General features: G+C 32.4%; 1 protein-coding gene across 1 annotated transcript; it reads right to left on the minus strand.

Moving 5' to 3' along the window:
• Positions 1–2,130: 2,130 nt before the first annotated feature.
• On the minus strand, positions 2,131–22,641 carry LOC143043641 (uncharacterized). Its single transcript, XM_076215851.1, has 10 exons — positions 22,569–22,641; positions 20,905–20,961; positions 20,277–20,321; positions 18,800–18,879; positions 17,790–17,861; positions 13,551–13,671; positions 11,904–11,995; positions 11,419–11,487; positions 8,890–9,022; positions 2,131–2,229 (listed from the first exon to the last, which is right to left on the minus strand). The coding sequence occupies exons 2-10, from the start codon at positions 20,930–20,932 to the stop codon at positions 2,195–2,197; spliced, it is 675 nt and encodes a 224-aa protein (XP_076071966.1). The 5' UTR covers positions 20,933–20,961; positions 22,569–22,641; the 3' UTR covers positions 2,131–2,194.
• Positions 22,642–24,036: the final 1,395 nt, after the last annotated feature.

The following is a 24,036-nucleotide window of genomic DNA, read 5'->3' on the forward strand; positions in this document are numbered from 1 at the left end:
ATAATACAACATGTTTTTGCTGAATCATATCAAAATAGTGTTTAGGCGTTAAAATATGCGTAAAAAATCGTTACATATATATCCCGAGTCGGCAAAAGAAAGATGGTAAAACATATTTGCAAGGTCTCTCAAGTGCTTACATGCCCCCTAGAGATGACACTTTGGTCATATATACAGTTTTGCTGAGGAATTTACACAAATTTACCTGCCCACCTTTTCCCCCAAATTTTCTCGCTTCGCATTATAATTTCTTAAACTTTGAAATATTAAAAATTTATTAATATCTAATTCTTGTATTTCTTATCTTGTATGGACCTGGAGATGATTATTTTGATAATTTCTTTTGAATTCTGCGGTTTTTTTTTTTGTTACTTTTGAGAAGAGTTGTCTCATTGACAAACATGCAATACATTGTTTAATTATACTTCACGTTAAAATCACTCTATCACATGGCTGAGCGGGTGACATCTTTTTTTGAAAGTCACCCTCTCGTCCAGACCAATACAAAATCGAGAATTTAACGGACAATGACATGAATTTACATCAAGCTATTAAAAACAATGCTTTAGATCTATGCCAGATTCTATTATTTGACTGTCAAAATGAATAAAAAAATAAAACATCATGTTTCACTTCTGTTAATTTTTCTAATACCCGTAACGTTGTTACGTGATGTCATAGAAAATACTTTAAATTAAATCATCAATAAAGGCAACAGTAGTATACCGCTGTTCAAACTCATAAATCAATGGACAAAAACAAAATCGGGGTAACAAACTAAAACTGAGGGAAACGCATAAATATAAGAGGAGAACAACGACACAACACTACAATGTAACTAACACACACAGAAACGGACCAAGCATCAGACAAAATCCGACGAGAATAACAAATATAACATCAAAACCAAATACATGAATTTGGGATAGACAAGTACCGTGACACGTCTTATCGCAATGTCAATTTACACTCAAAAATAAGAGAAAACAAACGACAATAATGACATGAACATGATGAATGATAGAACATTCAGTATTATAAATTAAATAACATATAACGGGTGATAGAGTAGATTGGTACCCCTCGAAAAAGCATTCGTCGCGGTTGACAATGTTTTATTGGGGTGTCAACCTACTACATCACCCTCTCAGCTATGTGTTATTTATATAATATCTATATTTATTGCAGGGTTTGTTATTTGTGCTGTACGAATGACATACACTGTGTCCTCGTGCCTGTAGTATATAACCTTATATTTTTAGTTAAAGTTGGGTGATTGTTCGAGAATTGTATACAATTTCTGTTATACGAATGTCTTTTTTCTTTTACGTTTAGTTTATAGTAATGTTGTCATTTGTTGGGAGTTTTCTCATTAGCAAACAAACCTCATCCTCTCATTTTTATATTATCAGACCAAAACACAGTATATGGTTATATACAACTATATCAGATACATTTATGAAACACTACATGTTATAAATGAGTCAATTGGTATGAAACAATGATAAACACACACATCTACCGAGGGTACATGATTCGTTGTGTTTTGAATGAGTATAAAACATTTTGATTAGTTAATGAAGTGTCCACCAGCTGAAAAGTCAACTTTAGTAGTTGTGTAAAGCCCAAATTGTTTGAGAGTCATGGACTTGGTTTTTTCAGCAGGTATTTTTGAGAGAGAAATAGGCCTTTTATTAATTAAAGATATAGTACGTTTCCATGGTCAGTTTGTAACGATCCCAAATACAACAGACACATTTTTCGAAGGTAGACTTACCTTCCCTTGATGCTTAAGAAAGCATTTTCGAATCCAGTTATACATGATGTATTTAGATTTTTGTCATTTTTTCTAATATAAAACGGTGTTTAATTTAGCAACATTTAATACACACAACTGCTATATTGTATTTCACGAAAACTTGCCTAACAATGCATGAGTGTATTTTTATTTTATGTAAACAAACAAATAAATCATCACAACCCATGTGTGATTCAATAGCATCTGAAGTGACGTATATGGGACGTTTATATTTCTTGCTATTAAATGTAGTTGTAGGATCTATTTTAAATATTTAGAAAAAGAAGTTATTAATAAATTTGATAGGCCTGATACATGCACACAAAAGCACGTTTGTCTTGCCAAAAAAGTATATTTATTTTCTATTTAAAATAATGACATCTGGTATTTGAATCTTCATCCACAAATAGTAGAGTCGTGGCAGGTTTGGCCTGAAAAAGAATAATATATTCGTGAACCTTTTTTTTAACCACAATTTTTAAGACATGCAAATTAAAGGAAATAAGGATATAATGATACACTCTCTAGTGATATAAAAGCCGAAAGGCCTTTAAATGTCAAAAAACTCTCTTACAAATTCTCATGACAGGGATAATTATCAATCGGTAAATATTCAAAGCAGCCAACTTTACTCTGTACAATCACTGTGTATCAGTAAACCAATTGGTGGTTGCAACCGTCCACATTACTGTTTCAGTAAACCCATTTGTAATGATGACCGTAAAAAAACTTGGTTTTGGTCAACCAACTGGTGATTTCGACCGTAAATAAAGCTTGTATAGTGATGATGTAATGCGTTTATTCTCATAATGTTGCTTTAATTGTTTTGATATTATCTCCATGAGTCCGTCCCAGTTGAATGTTAGAATTTAGAACATTCACGACCGTAATGTATCAATAATTCTATGCAAATATCAATTGGAAAATAGAGGGAAGAGAGTATTTTTCAATAAGAAATTTATCGTTGTTGTTAAAGGTTGAATTTCTGTAAATATTGACAATCCAATTTCCCATAGGAACTCCTTTTACGGCTTAAACTGTACCACTTTTACTATGAAGTTTTATATAAAATCTTATCCTAGAATTGAAAGTTTATTTGCACTACAATTTTTTTTTTCAAAGGTCGAAATATAGGGCTGTGCGGCACATTTTGTCATTTCGATGTCTTCTATGGCTAACTTTTTGAAGGGAGGTTTTCTCGGTGTTGAAGGATGCACGTTCAGATATTCTAGGGAAAAGTATTCTAAAACAAATCTAACTAAAAGGTTAGCAATATCACAAAACAATTTCAGAGTTAGACACATAGGAGGGGTGAAGGATACATATGTGATATTAGTAGAATGACATATTTTAAAAATGTATGTGATCTTCTTTAATACAAGTTTTTATCCATAAGCAAGCCTTTAGCGGAAGTTTAGCAAAACAAAATTTAAATTTATTCTTAGTGTACTATTTTTCAAATATTTGTCACGGGTTATTTCCTCTCATATATTTTATGATGGTATAGTACATGTAATACTAACACATAACAGGAGGGATTATGGTTAATATTCATATGATGAAGACCTAATCTTTCAATCAGTTTAATTGAGGTATGGAGCTAGCAGATCAGTAACTAATAGTAGTCTTTTGTTATTTATGTATTATTTTCATTTTAGAGTATTTTTTTTTTTTTTGGTTACCTTTTCTGACATCGAACTCGGATCTCTCTTCAGCTGAGTTTAACTATGTGATGTGTTGTGCGTTTGTTTTTTCTACATTGGCTAGGGGTATAGGCGGAGGAATACATGTTTAAACCCGCCGAATTTTTGCGTCTGTCCCAACATGCCCAAGGCAGGAAGGAGCCTCTATTCTTTGTTAGTCTTGTATGACTTTTAGTTTTAGTTTCTTGTGTATAATTCGGAGTTCAGTATGACGTCCATTATCACTGAACTAGTAAACTTTTTATGGTCCAGCTGAAGGACGCTTCCGGGTGCTGGTTTTTCTGGCTGCTCTATGGTTGGGTTGTTATCTCTTTGACATATTCCCCTTTTCAATTCTCAATTTTATTAATTAAAAATAATACTTTTACCGTTGTTAATATTTTTTGGTGATATCCCTTTGACGTGGAACTGTACTTATACATCCCTTCATTGTGTTGTATGCATTATATATCATGTTACCTTGTCCGTTTGACTTTTTGTGTTTCTGTGATACACATTGCGTTATTGTTTTGTTCTAATTTTTGTATTCTGTTCTTTCATATTTGCGAATGCTTTGCCTAAATTCCCTGTTGTGTTTTTTTTATAAATATTTTTTTTAGAAGAAATGCACAAAGAACCTATAGAAAAGCGACAAGAAGTGAATTTAAACTTCTAATTTATATTCTGCAGGGGATAGGCATAACGAACCATAGGGTATATTGTTTTCGTATTTTGAACGACATTTATCAAAGGTACCAGAATTATAATTAAGTACGCCAATTAGTTTAATTTACTTCTTCCTGTGTGACGTTTACATTCTGACGTCATTGTTACGATAACGCACGATTTAATGTTATAGCAATTTTGATCTGGCAATTCGGTTTGCTTGCCTAAAACCTTTCAATCGTGTATGGGTGTATTTAGCATACATAAATAAAATTCAAAAAATAAGAAAGCAATGAAGGAGGTTGTTTCATCTTATATATGTGTTTTTTGTGCATCTTTGTTAAACCTGTGTCTGTTTTTATTGGTATTAAGATACTTGTAATACAGTCTGTCATTACTGTTTATGATATTCTCGTATTTTTCATTTTGTCCTGGGCTTGGTGTATATTCCTTTTGATTAATGTGTTTTGCTCGTCTTTCATTTTAGCTATGTGCTTTGTGTATATGCCTTTGTATGTTTCTTCGTTATATATATGACGTGACTCTGTACTTATACATCTCTTGTTGTGTTATTGTATTATGGTAATTGTGTGTATTCTCGTCATTATTTTTACTTAGTTAGTGATTTTTCTATAGGCCGTTTTGTGTTTCTTTGTTACATCCTTATTTTTGTAGTGCTAAGGATTATAACACGATGTTGACTGCTTTTATTTTACCTATTTTGCTTGTTTGTTTTGTTCATGCATCGTTGTCAATATAAAGAAATTTGTTGCGACTGTTATACAAGTGAGAGGTTTGCCTCTCTATAAAACCAGGTTTAATCCACCATTTCTGATATGTTTGAGCTTTTGATTTTATCATTTGATTAGGGACATTCCGTTTTGAATATACCTCGAAGTTCAGTATTTTTGTGATTTTACTTTTTGCTATACATGTAAAGACTTAAAGGGAAATATACGCATCGGTATCGGCGACGCTACAGTGTCGTAAATGTATTATGACGTCACCGTGTTTGAGTCCGTCGTATGGTTTGCTAATTTATAAAATAGCGAGCCACTCGAAGGGACGTTCCACTAAAGCAGGAGTTATGATAATGAACATGTCATTTTTTTACAACTGTTATAATTAAATTAAAAATTCGTGTCCAAAAAAGCGGGTCTGATTGTATTAGGGTTAACTGAATACAGAATAATGGGCTATTAGTGCAAGAGAAAAGGCAAAGAAAAAAGATTAGAGGATGATGAAGTGCTTAAATACAACGAATACAAAAATATTTGTAACACAAAATAAATATCAATAAATGAATGAACCTTTATCCAGACCATTATGATATCAGAACATAGTAATACAAAACACATAATCATCATGCATAATCTATATTAAGAACGTTGGAAATTCAAAGCATATTCAATATAATTTAGTACCCTCTCGGACCCTTTTCTTGATAACGACGTCGGCGACATATACACTTTGGCAGCGTAGGATTTAGGGTTTTTCAGGGGAATATCGTGAAAAGGAACAATGACTTTCGATTTTCAGTTTTCTCAGATCACATATATGAAACGTCATAAAAAGGGGGGACGAGAGATATTACTATACTCTTCTATACTACAAATATGAATAATTAATCAAAAATCTCATGTCATATTTGTATTTATTCGGCTCAACCTGTCGGGTTAATACAATGCAGGGTCAAAACTAGTATGTTCTTGATCTGAATACTAGTATGCATTAAACTTGCCACTGGACGAAATTATCGGTGAAGTGCTATTTCAAATCGGTATTTATTTCACATGCGACGACAGAACTGATCCAAGTGTCGTCCATCTTACCCACGTGTTTTTTTTGGCATCTAACGCCTCTCATTTATTTGGAGGGGGTAGGGGGAGGGAGGGGGACATGAAAACGAGTGATTCGTAGAGTAATCATATTTATTGAAATATTAAACGTTAATAAAATAACGCTAAACGATAATCATTCAAAATTTTACATCGGTTGCTGGTTGTCGAACTCAAAGAAAATATAGTACCGTATTATATTGTACATGATATTCAATCTTTCTGCAATGCTGTGTTCAGGCTAACATAATTTGGGCACCAAAAAAAAAATCCTATTTTGTAGTATTTCTTCAAACTGCCGTTAGCGAACTATATGACCAGCAAGTTAAAATAAGGCCGCTAGATGTCAAATAATATTGGAAAGTCAAACACTATGTCTAGTGATATATTTTTGTACTACTGATATTCAACAACAACAAATCCACAAAAAAAAAAATGCTTCGCTGAGCGCATCCTGATACACCCACAGAGGTTAAACAATTGGGCCACGGCTAGACACAATATTCAAGCTTGACACTGTCTGAATTTTGGTGTAATCAAATTCTTTACATAAAAAAGGTACCTGACACAAAATAAATGTGGTCGAAGGTCTTAAAAAACTATTTTATAATGCTGTGCGATTGGAAATGTCTTCTTGGTATACATGTAGTGTGAAAAATTAGAAATTTCAAAAATATGCATAAAGAAACATGAACCCCCCTCTCCCACCCCTCTTAGAGTAATAACCCCCTAACTCAATCCCAGCCTCCCATTCGTGGTATGGAACCTTGCAGTACAATTTAAAATAGATCCATACACTTATGCACAAGTTATTTTAAATAGTAAAACTAGTAAAATGCTTGTTTGTTGGCCCTTATTCCTGAACGTTTGGAGCAATAACATGTACTCCAAAGCTTTCGTTTGTGATATAAAACAATATGTACAATTTTAGAGAGCTCATACTTCTCAATTGTATATGAGAAATTTCTGAAAATCAAAATGGAATTTACATCTACAGATTTAAACAACTAACTAAAGTTTCATGAGAACTGTCGAAAACATTATTGAATTATTGTCTGAAAACTGGACCCCTTTTTCAATGAATAAAACCCCATATCTCAGAAACGTAAAATCGAATATCTATAACATTTTAAAGGGAGCTTAAACAATTCCCCAAATTTTAATGACAATACCATAATACATGTGCGTCCCATAGAGGGCGCACAAAAAAATTTACACGTACTACACATTTGGTATTTAAAGTATTCATCAAGAGAATTGTTCAACACACACACACACCTACATATATTTATGTAGGGTTACATGTTCGACAGAGTACTACTAAGCTGTAATCAACACATTAACGGTCCGTCTGGTGAAAGAATATTCCACTTATATAGACAATTTTTTGTGCTGATGTTTATGTGATATTTGCCAATGAAAGTTTTGCAAATTTCCAGAAAAGAATGAAAAAAAACCTAAAAAAATTCTTAAACTTGTTCAGATGTAGGTTCGTGTTCAGATCACACAATGTGATTACTTGCCTGTCAATAGTGAGATTGTCGGAATCCGACGATGACTGAAAAGGACAACCAGTTTTTTTAAATACAAAAGTAGCTGTTTAACTCTTCATTATTTGGGTCTGTTATACATTATTAAAAAATTTGTTAATATGATATAGCAGAGAGTGCTACAATTGGCACACACATTCCATCAGTTATTTTCAAATTAACTATCATTACTCAGTATTGGCAAAATAAAGTACATATACCGTAATAAAAGACAAATGAGTAAAAAAAATCTACATTGAAAAAAAGAGGTGCATAAAGAGTAAATAGAAACTGCAATCTTACTCTTAATTTTATCGGAGCTCCAAATGTAAACTCTTTCCAGAATTTTGAATCTATCTAACAGTATACACAATGTACCTCGGAAGTTGCTAAGTGTAACTTAATTGAGCTTAGACTCACTATTACTGAAAGTCGAACTTAATTTTGTTCGATTATTGAGCGTTGGGTTATTACGGAAATGGTAACTAGTTTCAAATTTCTTGCAAAAATTGTGTCATTTTAAAAAGTCTCTTTTTGAAGTTCTGAGTTTGTGGATTTTTACGCATGACATTTCAGGTTTTATCTTCCCGGTGTGAATGGACAAATTAGTGAATTTATTCTGTTTGTAGTCTAAATGGCACGTTTACTTTTCAGTCATGATACCTACAGTCTTCCGAAGTAGAAGATTCTTAATCTACAAGCCGTAAATCATTTCTTTAATACGGCATGAATATCAATGAATAATCGAAAAACCTTAAAAATGTTATTATATTTTGTAGTGAAAAGTTTTCATTCATTCCAATAGATACAAGCAGGTCAAGAAATGCTCCAATGCTAGCAACGTCCTTCGATAACGTTAGTTATTGTTCCCGCCAAAAATCGATATTAAATTTATTTCCGTTTCAGCGGATTTAAAACATCGATGACCCCCTATTTCTGTTTATGCTTTTAAAATCTCCCACGAAGCTGCAACTTAAGCAGAAGTATGAAGGAAAACACATTAGAATATTTTATTTTTTTAAGAAAAATCTATTATAAATAGAATTCAAAAATGGCGAGAAATGTTCAAAGGCCTTAAAAAATAAGAAAAATGGGAAAAATAAATGTGTATAAGGTAAAAGTTACAATTGACTCTTTTTGTTTTACCAGTAAAAATTCGTTTTTCAATAATTTTGCCATCAATTAGCAACTTAGAGCGCTATTTCGGTATAACGCGATTCTTTACTTTTTGATGACGTCATATCTAGAAAACAAAATCGTGACCCCAAATTGTTCTCTCCCAAAATATAGTAATAGGTGTGATATGTCTACATGCAAAATTTTAAGGAATAATTACAAGTAGTATAAATAGTGTGATTTCCTTTAAGAACACTTACGTTTAATAACATTTTTGCAATCATCTTTGTTACAACCTGTACCGTCACAGCATGCTTTGCAGAGGACAACATCTCGTTTACCAACGGCTACGGTGTGAGTAATTTTGAACTGTTTAAGGAGCTGATCACAGACCTGAATCATAATATATGTGATAGAAAAAAGTTGCTTTGTATTGTCCAAACTGTCATATATATGGCAGTTTTTGGTTATTGCCTTTAAAACAGTATCTTGATATATTTTTAAAAAAATACCGGAGTAGGTGATATTCTGTTCTTTTTTTTTATTGTATTTATCTAATGTTTCGAAAAAAATATTGCTCTTTTAAAGGGTATATATATTATTTTAAATAGCTATATTTACCACCGTAACCTTGTTCATGTTAAAAACCCTCCAATAGACCCCCGACAAAAAGGAGAGAATTGCTATTGAAAATGTGTTTTCAATGGTTTGCAATTTCAAGAACAGGAATCTTCCCTTCGTAAATTTTACGGACGCCATGACGAGGTGGTTGATCGTTATAGAATAACCGTTTCACAAATGATATTGGATATGTTCCTTACGACGTAACTACAATCCCCTTCCCTTTCATGATGTGACCTACCGAATTAGACTATTTACTGGATTTGTTATCACATAATCAACACAACGGGTGCCACATGTGGAGCAGGATCTGCTTACCCATCCGGATTACCTGAGATCTCCCCTAGTTTTTGGTGGGGTTCGTGTTGTTTTTTCTTTAGTTTTCTATGTTGTGTTATGTGTATTATTGTTTGTCTGTTTGTCATTTTCATTTTTAGCCAAGGCGTTGTCAGTTTATTTTAGATTTATGATTTTGACTGTCCCTTTGGTACCTTTCGTCCCTCTTTTACATCCCTTTGTATATCTGAGTATTTGACAGGGCAAAAGTGAATTTTGAATGGTTTCAGTATTATAATACTATGTTTAAATCAGAATATTTGGTATGAGTGCTCATGGCACTATCCATCTAAGTAACAACGTAATAACACATTGAATCGATGTACAGCCGTAAGAACCGAACTACACACTATAAAGGGATCTAAATGATTAGTGTAAAACAATTCAAACAGGGAAAGTCTTGTCTATTAAAAAAACAAAACAAAACCATAAGAGCGATACATACAAATGAAGCACACCAACAAACAACAACCACTGAACAATAATCTCCTGACTTAGGATAGGTGCAAAACAATATAGCGGGATTGAAGGAATTACCAGACACCAACTTTCACCCTCACATGAAACAGTAATGAAACATTACAACATACAAATCACACTGTACAATATCAATTGAAATGGTTTAACTCGACCAAGACGATACCCAAAGCGCAAACACATCTTTTGACTTAATAACAACTGTCATATTCCTGACTTGGTACTGACCAGAGAATAGTTGATGAAATACAATTGTGAATGGAAATGGGGAATGTGTCAAGGACACAACAACCAGACCATAGAAAAAAAACCAGCAGAAGGTCAACAACAGGTCTTCAATGTAGCGAGAAATTCCCGCACCCGGAGGCGTCCTTCAGCTGGCCCCTAAACAAAAATATACGAGTTCAGCGATAATGAACGCCATATTAAACTCCAAATTGTACACAAGAAACTGAAATTAAAATAATACAGGACTAGCAAAGGCCAGAGGCTCCTGACTTGGGACATGCGCAAAACAGCGGCGGGGTTAAACATGTTTAAGAGATCTCAACCCTCCCCTTTACCATTACCATTCAGTTCAAGAGAAGTCAGAGTCTGATATCAGAAGATGTAACCAAAGAAAATAAACAAAATGACAATCATAAATAAATAACAACGACTAGAAACCATTTTTTATAGCTGGCCTAACCTCTCACTTAAGTTTCCCTCTGATGTAAAAGATGTGTTATGTATTTTACAACTAATCACTACCCTGAGTGATTAGTGGATTGTAACAGGGAACATCAGGAAGAGATTGGACTCCTGAATGATATTGTAACAAGCCAATATTTGAAATATTTATTTATGTTAAAAAAATAAAAAGTTTCCCTCTGGTATCTTTCGCCCCTCTTTTTATATGACAGTCGCATAAATCTCCATTATATGAACATTTACATCTACCTTAGCACAATAAACAATGTCATATGTAACAAAGAAACACATGTATCTTTTACGTTAGAAATATCCCCCTGAAATGCACGTATATTGACCATTTATAGATATAAATCAATCTTTATTTTATTGAAATGTTTATGCGCTTTTTACGAAGCTGAAACAAAAAAGACTATAATGCATTTTTATTTTTATGTATATTATTTTTTAACTTCTTTGTAACCTTTGTATTTGCATAGTTTTATGAGAATAAACTATCTATCTGTCTGACTGATAAATGATTTTTTTTCCCTTCTAATACATGTTAATGTGTATCCCTCAACTTTAGTTTTTTACCCGTATTTGTTGTTTGCTAAATCGATCTGTAACTATTGATCAGCGGTGTACTACTGTTGGCTTCATTTATCTTAAATACAGTTACTTACAGTTTTTTGCTCACATCCGAGGGTATGTTTTACAGCAAAACCAGAAAACAACTTCGAAACTGTACAGACCTTAAATCATGAAAATAAAGAAACTGATTGAACATAAGGATAGACCAAACATGTGTTACTGAGTGCAGCATTTATCGTTTCAGTTACCGAAGACGAATGAAGACTCCAATCCGAAAGTCTATTATTAAACGGCAAACTTAAAAGCTCAAACACTTGCAACGAATGGAAAACTACTGTCAAAATTCTGACTTTGTTTAGGCATGTCTATAAAAATCGATACAATAATGAATACTTATTATGTCATTATTTATCTAAATTGCATTTCAAAACCTTATAGAGTATTGTTTCATCGTGGCTTCAAAGCGTTAATACCCCACTTATTTAAAAAAAATAAAAAAAAATAGATTATACATTTCCAAATAACAGACTATGAAAAAGATATCTTATATTTTGCCATTATGGTTTGTATTACCCACCTCATTAGGTTGACATTGCTGCTCAACCGCACATTCCTTCGGATCGCTAACCCTGTCACAAACGCCACAAGAAACTCCCCCAACATGAGGTGCTGTAGCAAAAATTACATATTAGGTATAATGAATAAGTTTGTACCACTTAATTGTAAATAGTAAGGTAATACACAAATCAGATAACAGAGAAAAACGTTAGTAGGTATATATCTATATGTTGTCTTGCAGTATTGAGAGAGGGCTTCGGACGACAGGGTTTGCAGGTTCGTGAGAATCAATATTTTATTTTATAACGAACATACAGACGAAACAGTCGAATCATACATGAAGATTTCTTTTTCCTTTTCATATCCTTACTTCAATAGGTGAAGGCTTCATGTGATTATCTGTTCAAATTGTAGCGTCCATTTTTCAAAAGAAAGCCGGAAATCACAATAAGTATTTGAATTGGTTCTGCTTGATAATGATTTACATAAAATATTTTATAAAGCAAGCTCACAGGTGTCATTTTGTATTGTAAAAACAAAGGTATTTGGCTTTGTCATACGAAAATCTTTACTTTTTGAAAGTGTCTTATAGGTCCACTTCGAAGGCCAAAAGTTCTAAAACAGGGACGAAATATACCAGAGGGAAAGTCAGACTCATATATCAGAAATACACTGACAACGCCATGGCTAAAAATAAAAAGACAAACAGACAACTAATAGTACAGAAGAAACAACATAGAGAACTTAAGACTTAGCAACACGAACCCACCAAAAACTAAGGGTGATCTCAGATGCTTCGAAAGGAATTTTCCCAACTAGAATCGGAATAATTCTGTTACGACATGCTCTATAATGTTAAAGGTCGTTCTATTGTCTTTGTCATTTGATTTGATCTCGTCATATCACAGCTTCCCTTTTACAGCTGTACTGATCTTAACTTTGGTAGACATATTATTGATTAACAATAAAACACCTCGCTGAATGTAACCAATGCTCAACCTTGGTATAAAATAGTGACAAATATAATGCTTACCCAGATTAAACCTAAACTCATAGATCAGGTTATGAGCAAATTATTTCTTAAACATATACATGCTACAAGAGTATTTACCGGGTTTGTAATAACATGGGTACTACGACAGATGCCTAATGTTTGGCAGAATCTGCTTTCCCGCCCGATCTATGAGTGTGAATCTCCCTCTTGTATATTTTGCTAATCTTTTGTAGGATTTTTCATATCATGTTTAGATGATTTACAAACTATATAATAAAGAGTGAATCAATCTTACCTTTTGTAGTACAAACATTTATAAAAGTAGATGTTTTCGTTCCAACACATCGGTTTTATTTGTACACCATATTTCATTTTAAACTTAAGCTTATAATGACGTTTGATATAAAAATATGAAACTAACAACATGAACAAGAATATAGATTGAATCTACATGTAGTTTATTTAATATCAATCTAAATTGCGTTGATGTTTAAACAATAGTTTAATGTATTATTTAATGAATTTGTGAAGACGAAGACCGCCGTTCTTTTAACCGAAGCTCACTGGGTGCAAGCAAATATTTGCAGTTATTTGTATTGAACACACCGTAAATGTTGCTTGTTTGAATGAGTTTTCATTTGTTTTCATTGTCTAGTTTTAAACATAACTCACCTTGATTACACAAGTAACCATTACACGGAACGTGTGTACTATTTGGTGGACTATTACAGCACATGGAACATGCCACAGCATCTCTCTTCCCAACAGCACTGGTTATCAGAGTATAACATAACTGTGAAATAGATATTAGTCTAAATTAATTGTAATTTTCATTTGACGTGTTTGAGTGTCAGATATTTCCATTAAAAAAAATTAAAAAAAATAAAAAAATGGGAAATTGAGTATTTGGAATGTTCCTCTAAGTTCGGTATTATTGTTACTTTACTTATAGACTAAAGTTTACGCATTAAGATGAATTGTTATTGAAATTGAACAATTCCAGAAATAATTACACTTTATATAAGAATGCCAGCTTTTGATTGGCTAATAGCCAGTGTATTTTTCGCATATTCTAACATTTTTTCCTCATTTCAAACGAATCTGACTGTTTTTCACCACTGCCGGTGAATATACCTCAAATACCATGGTATTTGCCATTTTGGATATTCCTTTTTTACCCTTGCGAGCATCTCCCGCCACTTTTTTTCGGATATGACGTTACATAAAGACAGCGCGAACGCGTAAAAGTACATGTATAGTTCCCGCGGTATATTTTATGACAGTACTTGTCCTCAAATAAATATTTCCTTTTCCAAGTACAGAGAGTTTAAATAAAAATTTATTCGGTGTAATTAAACAGATATATTATGTTATGGAGGGGTATTTGCAAAAAATACAAGTCTTGGAACAAAACTTCCCTTGCCTAGCGGCTCGGGAAATTTAAGTCCCTCGCAAAATACCCCTCCATAACATGATATATCTGTTCAAGAGAACCCCTTCAATGACATGAAATGACATATTGATACAAAAGTTACCGGACACGTGCAATTCAATTTGTTTAGGTCTTTTTGATTTCTTATTATAGGAAAGACAGATATTAACCATCGTTTTTATCTGTATTCGACGGATATTTTGTTGATAGAATCAGTCAATCTAATGATTGTTTCACTTTAGATGTTGACCTAGCTTTCCATAACTAAAGTTAAAGGTCAAATTAAAACGGATACAATGTGGTCGAATTATTTACTTGGTTTAGATTTTGGCGTTTTAACTCCACTTTTCGGCACTGTATTAAGGCTATTTCGTGACGGCTAGTTTTATTGGTTTAGCAAGTCAACATATCCGTAGAAAGTCACCTACCTTCGATAGGAAAACTGAAACTCGTTGTCAATTAAGATTGTAGTTGAGTGTACCTATAAGAGCGGGGTTCGAACTCACAACATCAGTAGTGATAATAGTAAAAACTACATACACCATTGAGCTTATTCACAAGGAAGCAAACAAATCATCAGCTAATTAGTAAAATTATGCACGGAACTGTCTGTTAAAAGGGATCAGTTACTCTATGGTGATGCCCTATTATTTCCTGTTTAAAAAACATCACAATACACTAGCTGTCACTTATATCAACAAGAGCTTAAGAGTTTAATGACAGATCTTCTATATTCGAAATCAGAGTTGTCGGTGATTTAAGGAATTTTATTAACCAAAGATTAATGTTCCGATTTTCCTTTCAGATTTGACAATGAGCATACGTATGTACAAGTCGGCTGTAAAGTCAAACATGGTTCTTAATACTTCAAAATTACAGTTTTTACAAACCTTTAAATAACTAGTTTTCACGAGTAATTTATTTTGAAGTCTGCCACGAGTAAAAGTTAAAGCAACTATCAATCATCGATAATATATAAACCATGGGTCTTTCCGTTTTTAGTCACATGAAGCCAACGTGAAAATCGTGAAATTAAATCGTCCTTAAATAGGCCAGATGAATAAAAAGTTGCTTTCGAAGTAGTTGATTGAATGAGCTCTGTAGAAAGCTGGCTATACAAATTTGCATATGAAGGTATTCGTGTCATTTTTTGGTAACTAGAAAATTTAAAGAACTCAACGGATGACCAAAGGTTGAAGTGTCTTGTAACATTTAACATCAGCTGAACACAACATTACTAGAAACGAAAATAAGCAATTTTGAAGCACATTTAACTGTTACAGAAACGACTAAGACAGCATAAAAAAAATCAGAATACAGATAACATTAACGATGTGTAATTAAATTTCACAGAAATATCGGCAAAGGATCAGCTACTTATTATACCCCAAAAATGTCTTTAGCGTCCTCTAAATGTTACACTTATATATCAAAATAATAATACATGTACTGGAAATAAATTGTTGGGAATTTTCCTAAAGTTATATTTATTCTTTAATTTGTCAAGCTAATTTTAACTTTAAAACAAACAAAAAAATATATAAAAAAATACGGAACTCCGAGGAAAATTTAATTGGAAAGTCCATTTTACTTATGGTAAGCAACTGTCAGATTAATTAGTTGGTTCAAGCATTTCGTTGTGTAAAACAATGGTAGATTAAAAAAGTGTATGATAACTTGCTTGCGGACGATCATCTGTTATCTTTTAAAAATAATCTGTAAATATGAACTAGTATATATATTTGTTAAGAGGCCAGCTGAAGGACGCCTCCGGATGCGGAACTTCTCGCTGCATAGAAGACCTGTTGGTGACCTTCTGCTGTTGTCTGTTCTATAGTCGGGTTGTTGTCTCTTTTATACTTTCCCATTTCCATTCTCAATTTTATGCTATTTTTTAACTGTCGTCCCGTTAATTTATTCGCTAATAATATTTCACATGCAGAGACTTGAACTACAACATGTACGAGGCTTCTCGTTAAAATGTAAAATGGACAGTGCAGGAAAAAAGAAAAACCCGTGTTTAAACAATGTAAACAAACGTGTACTGGAAGGTAAACAGTGAAAAATGATTATTTAAAACAATTCAGTGAACAAATAATGTCCCAGCTGATTAAAAACAATTAAGTGGAGTTCTTGTTATTTTTTATTTATTATTTATAACTGTTAATGTAAATTTCCTTTGTTTTTTTTTAGTGTTTGTTTTCTACTTGGTTTAGACTGTTATTGTCTGATATAAAAACATTTATCAAACACTCAGGAACGTGAATATCAATCGTCCATAATATATCCTGTATATGTAGGACTTAAATCCATGATGGATTCGAAATCTATTGAAGATTCCTAATCTATGGCAAACGTGACGTCATGCCATTCCAAAATCTATAACAAGTTTTGTAATTTCCCAATCTCTGGCGGATTTTTGTTGTTTCATAATCAAAGGCACATTTTGTGCACTTTTAATATAATGCAGTACATATACCATTATGGCAACATTCCATAATGGTAAACCAAACATTTCGTTAATTATAAATTTGTATAACTTAATGCAGACTTCAAGATTGAAATGATGCAAGCACACTGTAAGATAAACTTTTTTTTTAATCTGTGAAAAAAAAAAATCAGTTGTTTCCTTATTAATTGCGGACTTCGGTTGACACAGAACGTGTTTGGCACAACTTTTTGGAATTTTTGGATCCTTAATGCTCTTTGAATTTGTTTGGCTTTATAAATATTTTGCTTTGAGCGTCACTGATGAGTCTTATGTAGACGAAACGCGAGTCTCTCGTTCTTAATTATAATCCTAGTACCTTTGATAACTATTTTCCCTATTTCGGATAATAGGTCACATTTACCTTAAAACATACGCAAAATGTTGCAGAGAAAAATACCTTTATCTACGCGGGATGGCGTTGAAATATATGGGTTCCGCCAACCGATGTAATATGGCGTTATTCAATTGTGACGTTATGAAAAAAATCTGCCATAGATTTGGAGAAAACAGGAATATGCCATGGCTTTGATTTGTTTTACGTTTATAACGTCACATTTGCAATATATAAGCAATCTGCCATATATTTGTAACCCGCCATAGATTTAAACCTACATATATAAATATAGAAAAAAAGAAATAACATGGTTTACTCAATACGAGTGCATTGGTTTTTGTTTTTTTTTTCTTCTGTCAAAACGACTTTAATGTTGATCTGCGTATAACATTCAAACACATGTTGATGAAAACTGAAAATTTCGTAACTTCATGACGTATTATTTATAGACTATGTTAAATATCAAAATTAAATAATGTCATTCCTTTTGATTCAAAGATGCATTTCTATTTAAGTCTAGTATTCCCTCTATTAACCTCTATTAAAAGCAAGATGGAATGAAACTAGACGAAGTAACTTTAGGTAACGTCTTAAAGTCTTGAGCATGTTAACAAAATGTTTAAAGAGATATTTTACACAGATACATCTACTTACTAGTTTCGATCTACACCCAGCTGAAAACTCCATGCTAAGATCAGGGAGTATTGTCTTCTCTAAGAAACATTTCTAAAAGAAAATATATTTTTTTTAAACTGTGACATTCACATGATTCAGTAATGGTAAATTCAGTAAATAACAAATTCAAAGCCGAACTCCAGGAATGAATGCTCCCGCAGATTTATCTTGAAACGTGCGTTTGATGCAAAGTTTTAAAGTCTGACCAATTTTTTTAATACTACATAACAGTTTTTGAAGTTCCTTTTACCTGTTTTAATTTCACGTTTTAAACTGTAGATACATTTATTGGATTTTTTTTTCAAACAGAACCCTCGCCAGTATCATCCCGCTTATTTAAACGGATATAGGTACACGTAATGACATTTTGAATACGTAAATTTTACGGAATTGGTAGTTGTTAATAGGATGTTATTATTTTGGAACTTGCATTAACAACATTCATTTCAGTTATGTATATTTCATATATAACTACTATGTTTCAACTTTTTAATCATATCAGTATTTGTTAACATACAGGGATATGTGAGATAGTATTATTCACAGTGAACAAGATGATCAATATCATATGAAATTGAATACAATACTTTTGATTTTTTTTATTGTCCTCAGGTAAACTACGTTAATAATGAGTCCTTTGAGTACAAGAATACATCGGCTAGCCTGTGTTTTTAATTAAATCAAGTAAAATTGCAATGACAACCTTTACTCATCTTTTCAATTTGCTCGAATAGTCTACCTAATATATACGATTTGTTTGTTAAACCATAGAAGCGTCATCATTGTGATTACATGAACCGCGGTCGGTTTTGCATACAAAACGTTTTAAGGTTGTAGAAAATTGTTATAATCTGTTATTTAGTAGGAAACTTGTTTTGTTACATATGAAAACTATACACTAACAAACTTATCCTGTGGTATGACCCAAACAATATATTCAACTTTTTTTTCCAAAACTTATATTAATACGGTAGCGAACATTTACATACCTCATCCGTATCACATGATACTTTTTGCTTTAAACAATCGGTGATATTAGCAGTTCTATCACAGGATAAACATATTAAACCTACAAATATCAACATGCAAATTACTTGGTAATGTGTCATTAAATTGTCGACCTATCAGTTGATGATAATGTCAGATGAAATATGATAAGAAAAACAAAGCAAATAAAACTAATGCAACTAATTGATTCAGTTCTATGCTTTGTTTCCGTATGTAACTAACCGGTTCTCTTGTTTTTAGTTTATATTCAACGCATACACATATTCAAGATACTTAGGTCATCATTAATATATATTTAGCTAACTTATTGTACCTCGAACCTATCAACTACTCGGTGTAGGGTTTTTAATTGATATTTTGTTTACTTAAATCAAATTTGAAATGCAAATCTTTTGCACCTAAGAGTTAAGAGTTCATATAAGAATTGGAACACAAAGGACTGTCAAATTGCATTATTTATTTGAATTTGATTTCAGAAATTTAAAGTGCCGTAGGTGGCATATATCCAGTAAATGATCTGACGGTAATTAACTTATAATATAAACCATGTCGAACAACAGGAAGTATTGGGCATATTTTTTTAATTTACACACTAAATGCATATTGTATTTACTTTTAGTTTTCATTATAACTTGTTAATTGATTTTGTTTGGTTTGGCATACGTCTATCATGGCCGTTTTATTTATTTGTCGATAATGTCTGACTGAGTTTCTTTATTTATTTTAATTTTATTCTAGAATGGTCCTTCATACGTCTCAAATTTGTCAAGATTTACCTTACCTTGTATGAGGTTTCAACAGTTCAATCATTTTAACTTGTTAGTAAATCGTATTTTCCCCTCAAAGACTTATTCAAACGGTTGATGCGTTTGTTATCGAGATGTCTGAGATGTCAAAACTACTGCTATGCGTTTATGACATCTACAATTACCTATATATTAAATGTTAAAAACGAGGCTATTTTAAATATGACTTATATAACATGTATCAGTAACTTTTGTAAATACTATTTTTATAGGTGTCCAACTACGAAGAATTTACTAGCTTTAACAAATTTTCACGGTCATCTGGTTATTTTTCTTATGAAATATAAAATCTAATCTTTCTGAAACACCAATTGCCTTTCTGACGCACGCATCTTTCATATCGACGCTTTTGGGTCAAAGAGTGGCCTCTTGGGACTATAAAAATATCATTTTCCTAAAAAATCTTGAAGTCGACAGATATAAATAGATAGAAACTTGTGAATTGATTAAGACTTGAAGTTATTTATAATTTGTAACCCAAAACAATTACATATGTTCCTTAAAAAAGAGTTATTACTAATTCTTTCAAAAATGTATAAAATAGCTTATTCAAGTAATATTTTTGTCATTATTTTTAAAGTAACTCTTTATCCCTAAACTCCAGAAAAAAAAATACTTGTTTAAGTAATGCCCCTGACTGTTCATAACTCACCATTTACACATGATACATAACAAATCAAGCCAATGGCAGTGAATTCTAAAAAACATAAACATTTGGTAAGCAACTGTTCGATAACCACAAAATTAAAAAAAATGTAACAAAAAAGATGGATGAAATACGTCATGTTGATTACTATCGCCTGAAATCCTAACTGTAGTTTAAATATATTTATCTATAGTGTATTAGGAAAAAAGTTGTAACAACCTATATTATTGTCTTTGCTCTTGGCAGGCACTAATGCTACATTGTAGCAGCATTCGTCTTCTTTTTTGATATATAAAAGCGTGACTTTTACGTTCAAGATATATTGCTTTCTCTTAACACGGGTCAGTCCTCTTCCAACTGACTATCTCAAGACCATACTCGCGACTAGTGTCACGGAAGAGAGCCATTTTATTCCTTTACCTTATTTTTCTGAAATATTAACCAGCAACGTATCTTGCAATACCTTATTATAATCTTTATTTCAGCTTTAAACAGAGAAATGTTAAATTAAATCTAATCAATGACAAATCTATAATGAAAATTACAATAATTGAAAGTTCCTAACCATGTTGTCTTAAAAAAAGATAAATTTCAATTAGAAAAATAAATGTTTTCAACAAAAAGCTATACATACCGATTCCAGAAAGTAGTTTCAAGTTCATATTATGTCTATCTCCAAGTAGTCACAAAGCTGTAAAGGAAATTTTGCAAACTTTCAATCTCAAATACAAACCGAAAGCATCTAGAAATTAGCGTCAGTTAAGTAAATAATAAATATAGGAAGATGTGGTATGAGTGCCAACTAGACAACTCTCTGTCAAAGTCAAAATTTATAAAAATAAACCATTATAGGTCAATGAATATTGATATAGTGATGCTGTTCTTTACATGAAGTATATAAGTTTCATAATTTCATTTAAACAGTGTTTTGAGATAAAATTCTCAAACGTTTCTTTATTAAATTTTGAAAAAAAAGTTATTATACACTGTATGTGTCAACGGCTCAAGTATTTTACTGAAATGTAGGAAGGATATAACTTAATAAATGTTTGTAACATTTTGTAGTTGTGACTGCTAAGTATATATGCAAGTAAGTACTACTATTTTTCTTTTATCAAAGTTTGATAGTTAAATGTAGTGCAAGTTTACCAATCATTTAAGCTACATTCCAGCAGCACCTGCATACGGGGTATACATCTCCCAATTGATACGATATTCCCGTGCTTGCATTTCCTATCATGATTTTCTTGATAGATTGTTGCTGCTCACAAGGAAGCTTTTAAACCATGAATTCCAAATGGTGAAGTTGAAATCATTCCTCCGTAAGTTTTACGGATGCCATCACGGGTTAGTTGACCGTTATGGAATAACCGTTTCACAAATGATATCGGATATTTTCCTTACGTCGTAACTACAATCCCCTTCCCATTCATGAATGTGACCTAACGAATAAGACTATTAACCGGATTCGTTATAACATGAACAACACGACGGGTGCGACATGTTAAACAGGATCTGCGTACCCTTCCGGAGCACCTGAGATCAACCCTAGTATTTAGTAGGGTTCGTGTTACTTATTCTTCAGTTTTCTATGTTGTGTCATGTGTACTATTGTTTGTCTTTTTTCATTAAAAGCCATGGCGTTGACAGTTTTATTTTCGATTTATGAGTTTGACTGTCCATCTGGTATCTTTTGTCCCTCCTTTACACATCACTCATTGAAGATCTATGAAAATTTAGAGTGAAAGTTAGTAAGAAGTCGTTAGTGTTACTTAATTTGTAAACAGTATGTAAATATTTGATCAGCTTTTAAATGAAGCACTCACAGTCTTGGAGGCATTGCCTTTGTTAGAAATTGGATTAAAGGTAGAGGAACAAGCTTTGCACATGTTGAATAGAACTATGCAGGCTTCATTGATAGATTTTTCTTGCTGTCAGTATATACATTTGTACACTAGTCACTTTAAGGATGAGGTATTCACTTAACTCATACATATATATGGATATATTGATGCTTTTCTTTCCATTAATTTGAGTCCATTAATATGATTTCCAGAACCAACATTTGAAGAGCCAATAAATATGACTTCACCCGCCTCGTTTTAAGTCTTATACCTGAAATTTGACATAGGAAGTCATCTCAGTATCAGAATATATGAAAACCCGAACATTTTTTTAAATTGTTAAATTATCAATTTCCCTCAACCTTAGTAGCAATATATCAACTACACCTGCATATGGGATATACATTTCTCAACTTAATTTCGATCGATGTAAATGATAAAAATGTGTACTCACATGAAAATTTAAGGTTTCTCCTTGAAGAATGAATGGCAATGCTTATCATTCAAAGTGGGGGAGTAGGTTATCTGAATTTATCTTACATGTATGTCTTGATCACCTTGTGTCATTTGCACGTCCTACCATTATTCTTGTATAAGTCTTTCAAATAGCTTATTTTCTTGTGTACAATTTGGAAATTAGCATGGCGTTCATTATCACTGAACTAGTATATATTTGTTTAGGGGCCAGCTGAAGGACGCCTCCGGGTGCGGAAATTTCTCGCTACATTGAAGACCTGTTGGTGACCTTCTGCTGTTGTGTTGTTGTTTTTTTTTTTTTTTTTTTTTTTCTATGGTCGGGTTGTTGTCTCTTTGGCACATTCCCCATTTCCATTCTCAATTTTATGTTTACATGTTCCTCAAAATATTTTCCATGCAATATGTATTAAAGAGGAATTTGTGTACTATATATTTATAAATACTCAACTGTGCATGGTAATATTCTGCTGTTACATGTATGGTTGAGCAGAAATGAAATATTAAATATCATATAATGAAAAATATATATAATGCGTTAAAAATACTTTTTATAGGTCACTGTGATCAAGTTGGTTAAAACAAATTGGTAGCAAAGTATTCGCTGATGTCTGCGTTTATTGCACGTACATATTGCGAAGATTATTTCAGATTAGAATTGTAATTAAATTCTAGAAAGTACATAATGCACTGATCGATATCTGACTTTTATCACTGTAATTTTCACATACCTTTTTCGACATATATGACGGATTTTATAGATCATTGACCACCGATTATTCATCAATAAAGCAAACAACCGTCACTGTTTATCCACTGATCATATAAGTTACCGCCAAACAGTAACGCCTGAGGATACAAGTATAGTACTTCTAAATTGTGTTTCAGCTACATAATATTTATAAACTTAAGCACATACAATTTGACATATTTCTTGTAAATTCACTTATTGATCCTCAGTTTTAGTTTGTAACTCGGATTTGCTTTTTTCTATTGATTTATGAATTTCGAACAGCGGTATATTAATGTTGCCTGTATTTGTCAAACAAACTTATCGTACAGCATAAGTATAGGATTTTACGATAAACAATACTCTAATTGGACTTTAATTTACTAGGTTCATGTTTATAATCATTAGTTTTTCTCGTTTCTCGTTTGTATTATATATTAAATTGTTGGTTTTCCCGTTTAAATGGTCTGAGCTATTCGTTTTGGGCTAAGATAGCATACTGTTCGATTTGAACGGTGGCTCCGTGTTGGAGGCCATACTTTTGAGGTTTTATGATATGGTTTTACAAACTGTTTCTGGGATGAAGAGTTGTCTCGATGTCGATTACACCTCATATTCTTATATGTATTTACAAGAAACCACATATCATAATGTACGTTTACTGTACTACCTAACAGTAGTATAGTGCGAGCAGTATGAGTCCCCAAACCTCGGACGC

Source organism: Mytilus galloprovincialis, chromosome 8 (genome assembly GCF_965363235.1).
Source record: "Mytilus galloprovincialis chromosome 8, xbMytGall1.hap1.1, whole genome shotgun sequence".
Taxonomy (NCBI): domain Eukaryota; kingdom Metazoa; phylum Mollusca; class Bivalvia; order Mytilida; family Mytilidae; genus Mytilus; species Mytilus galloprovincialis.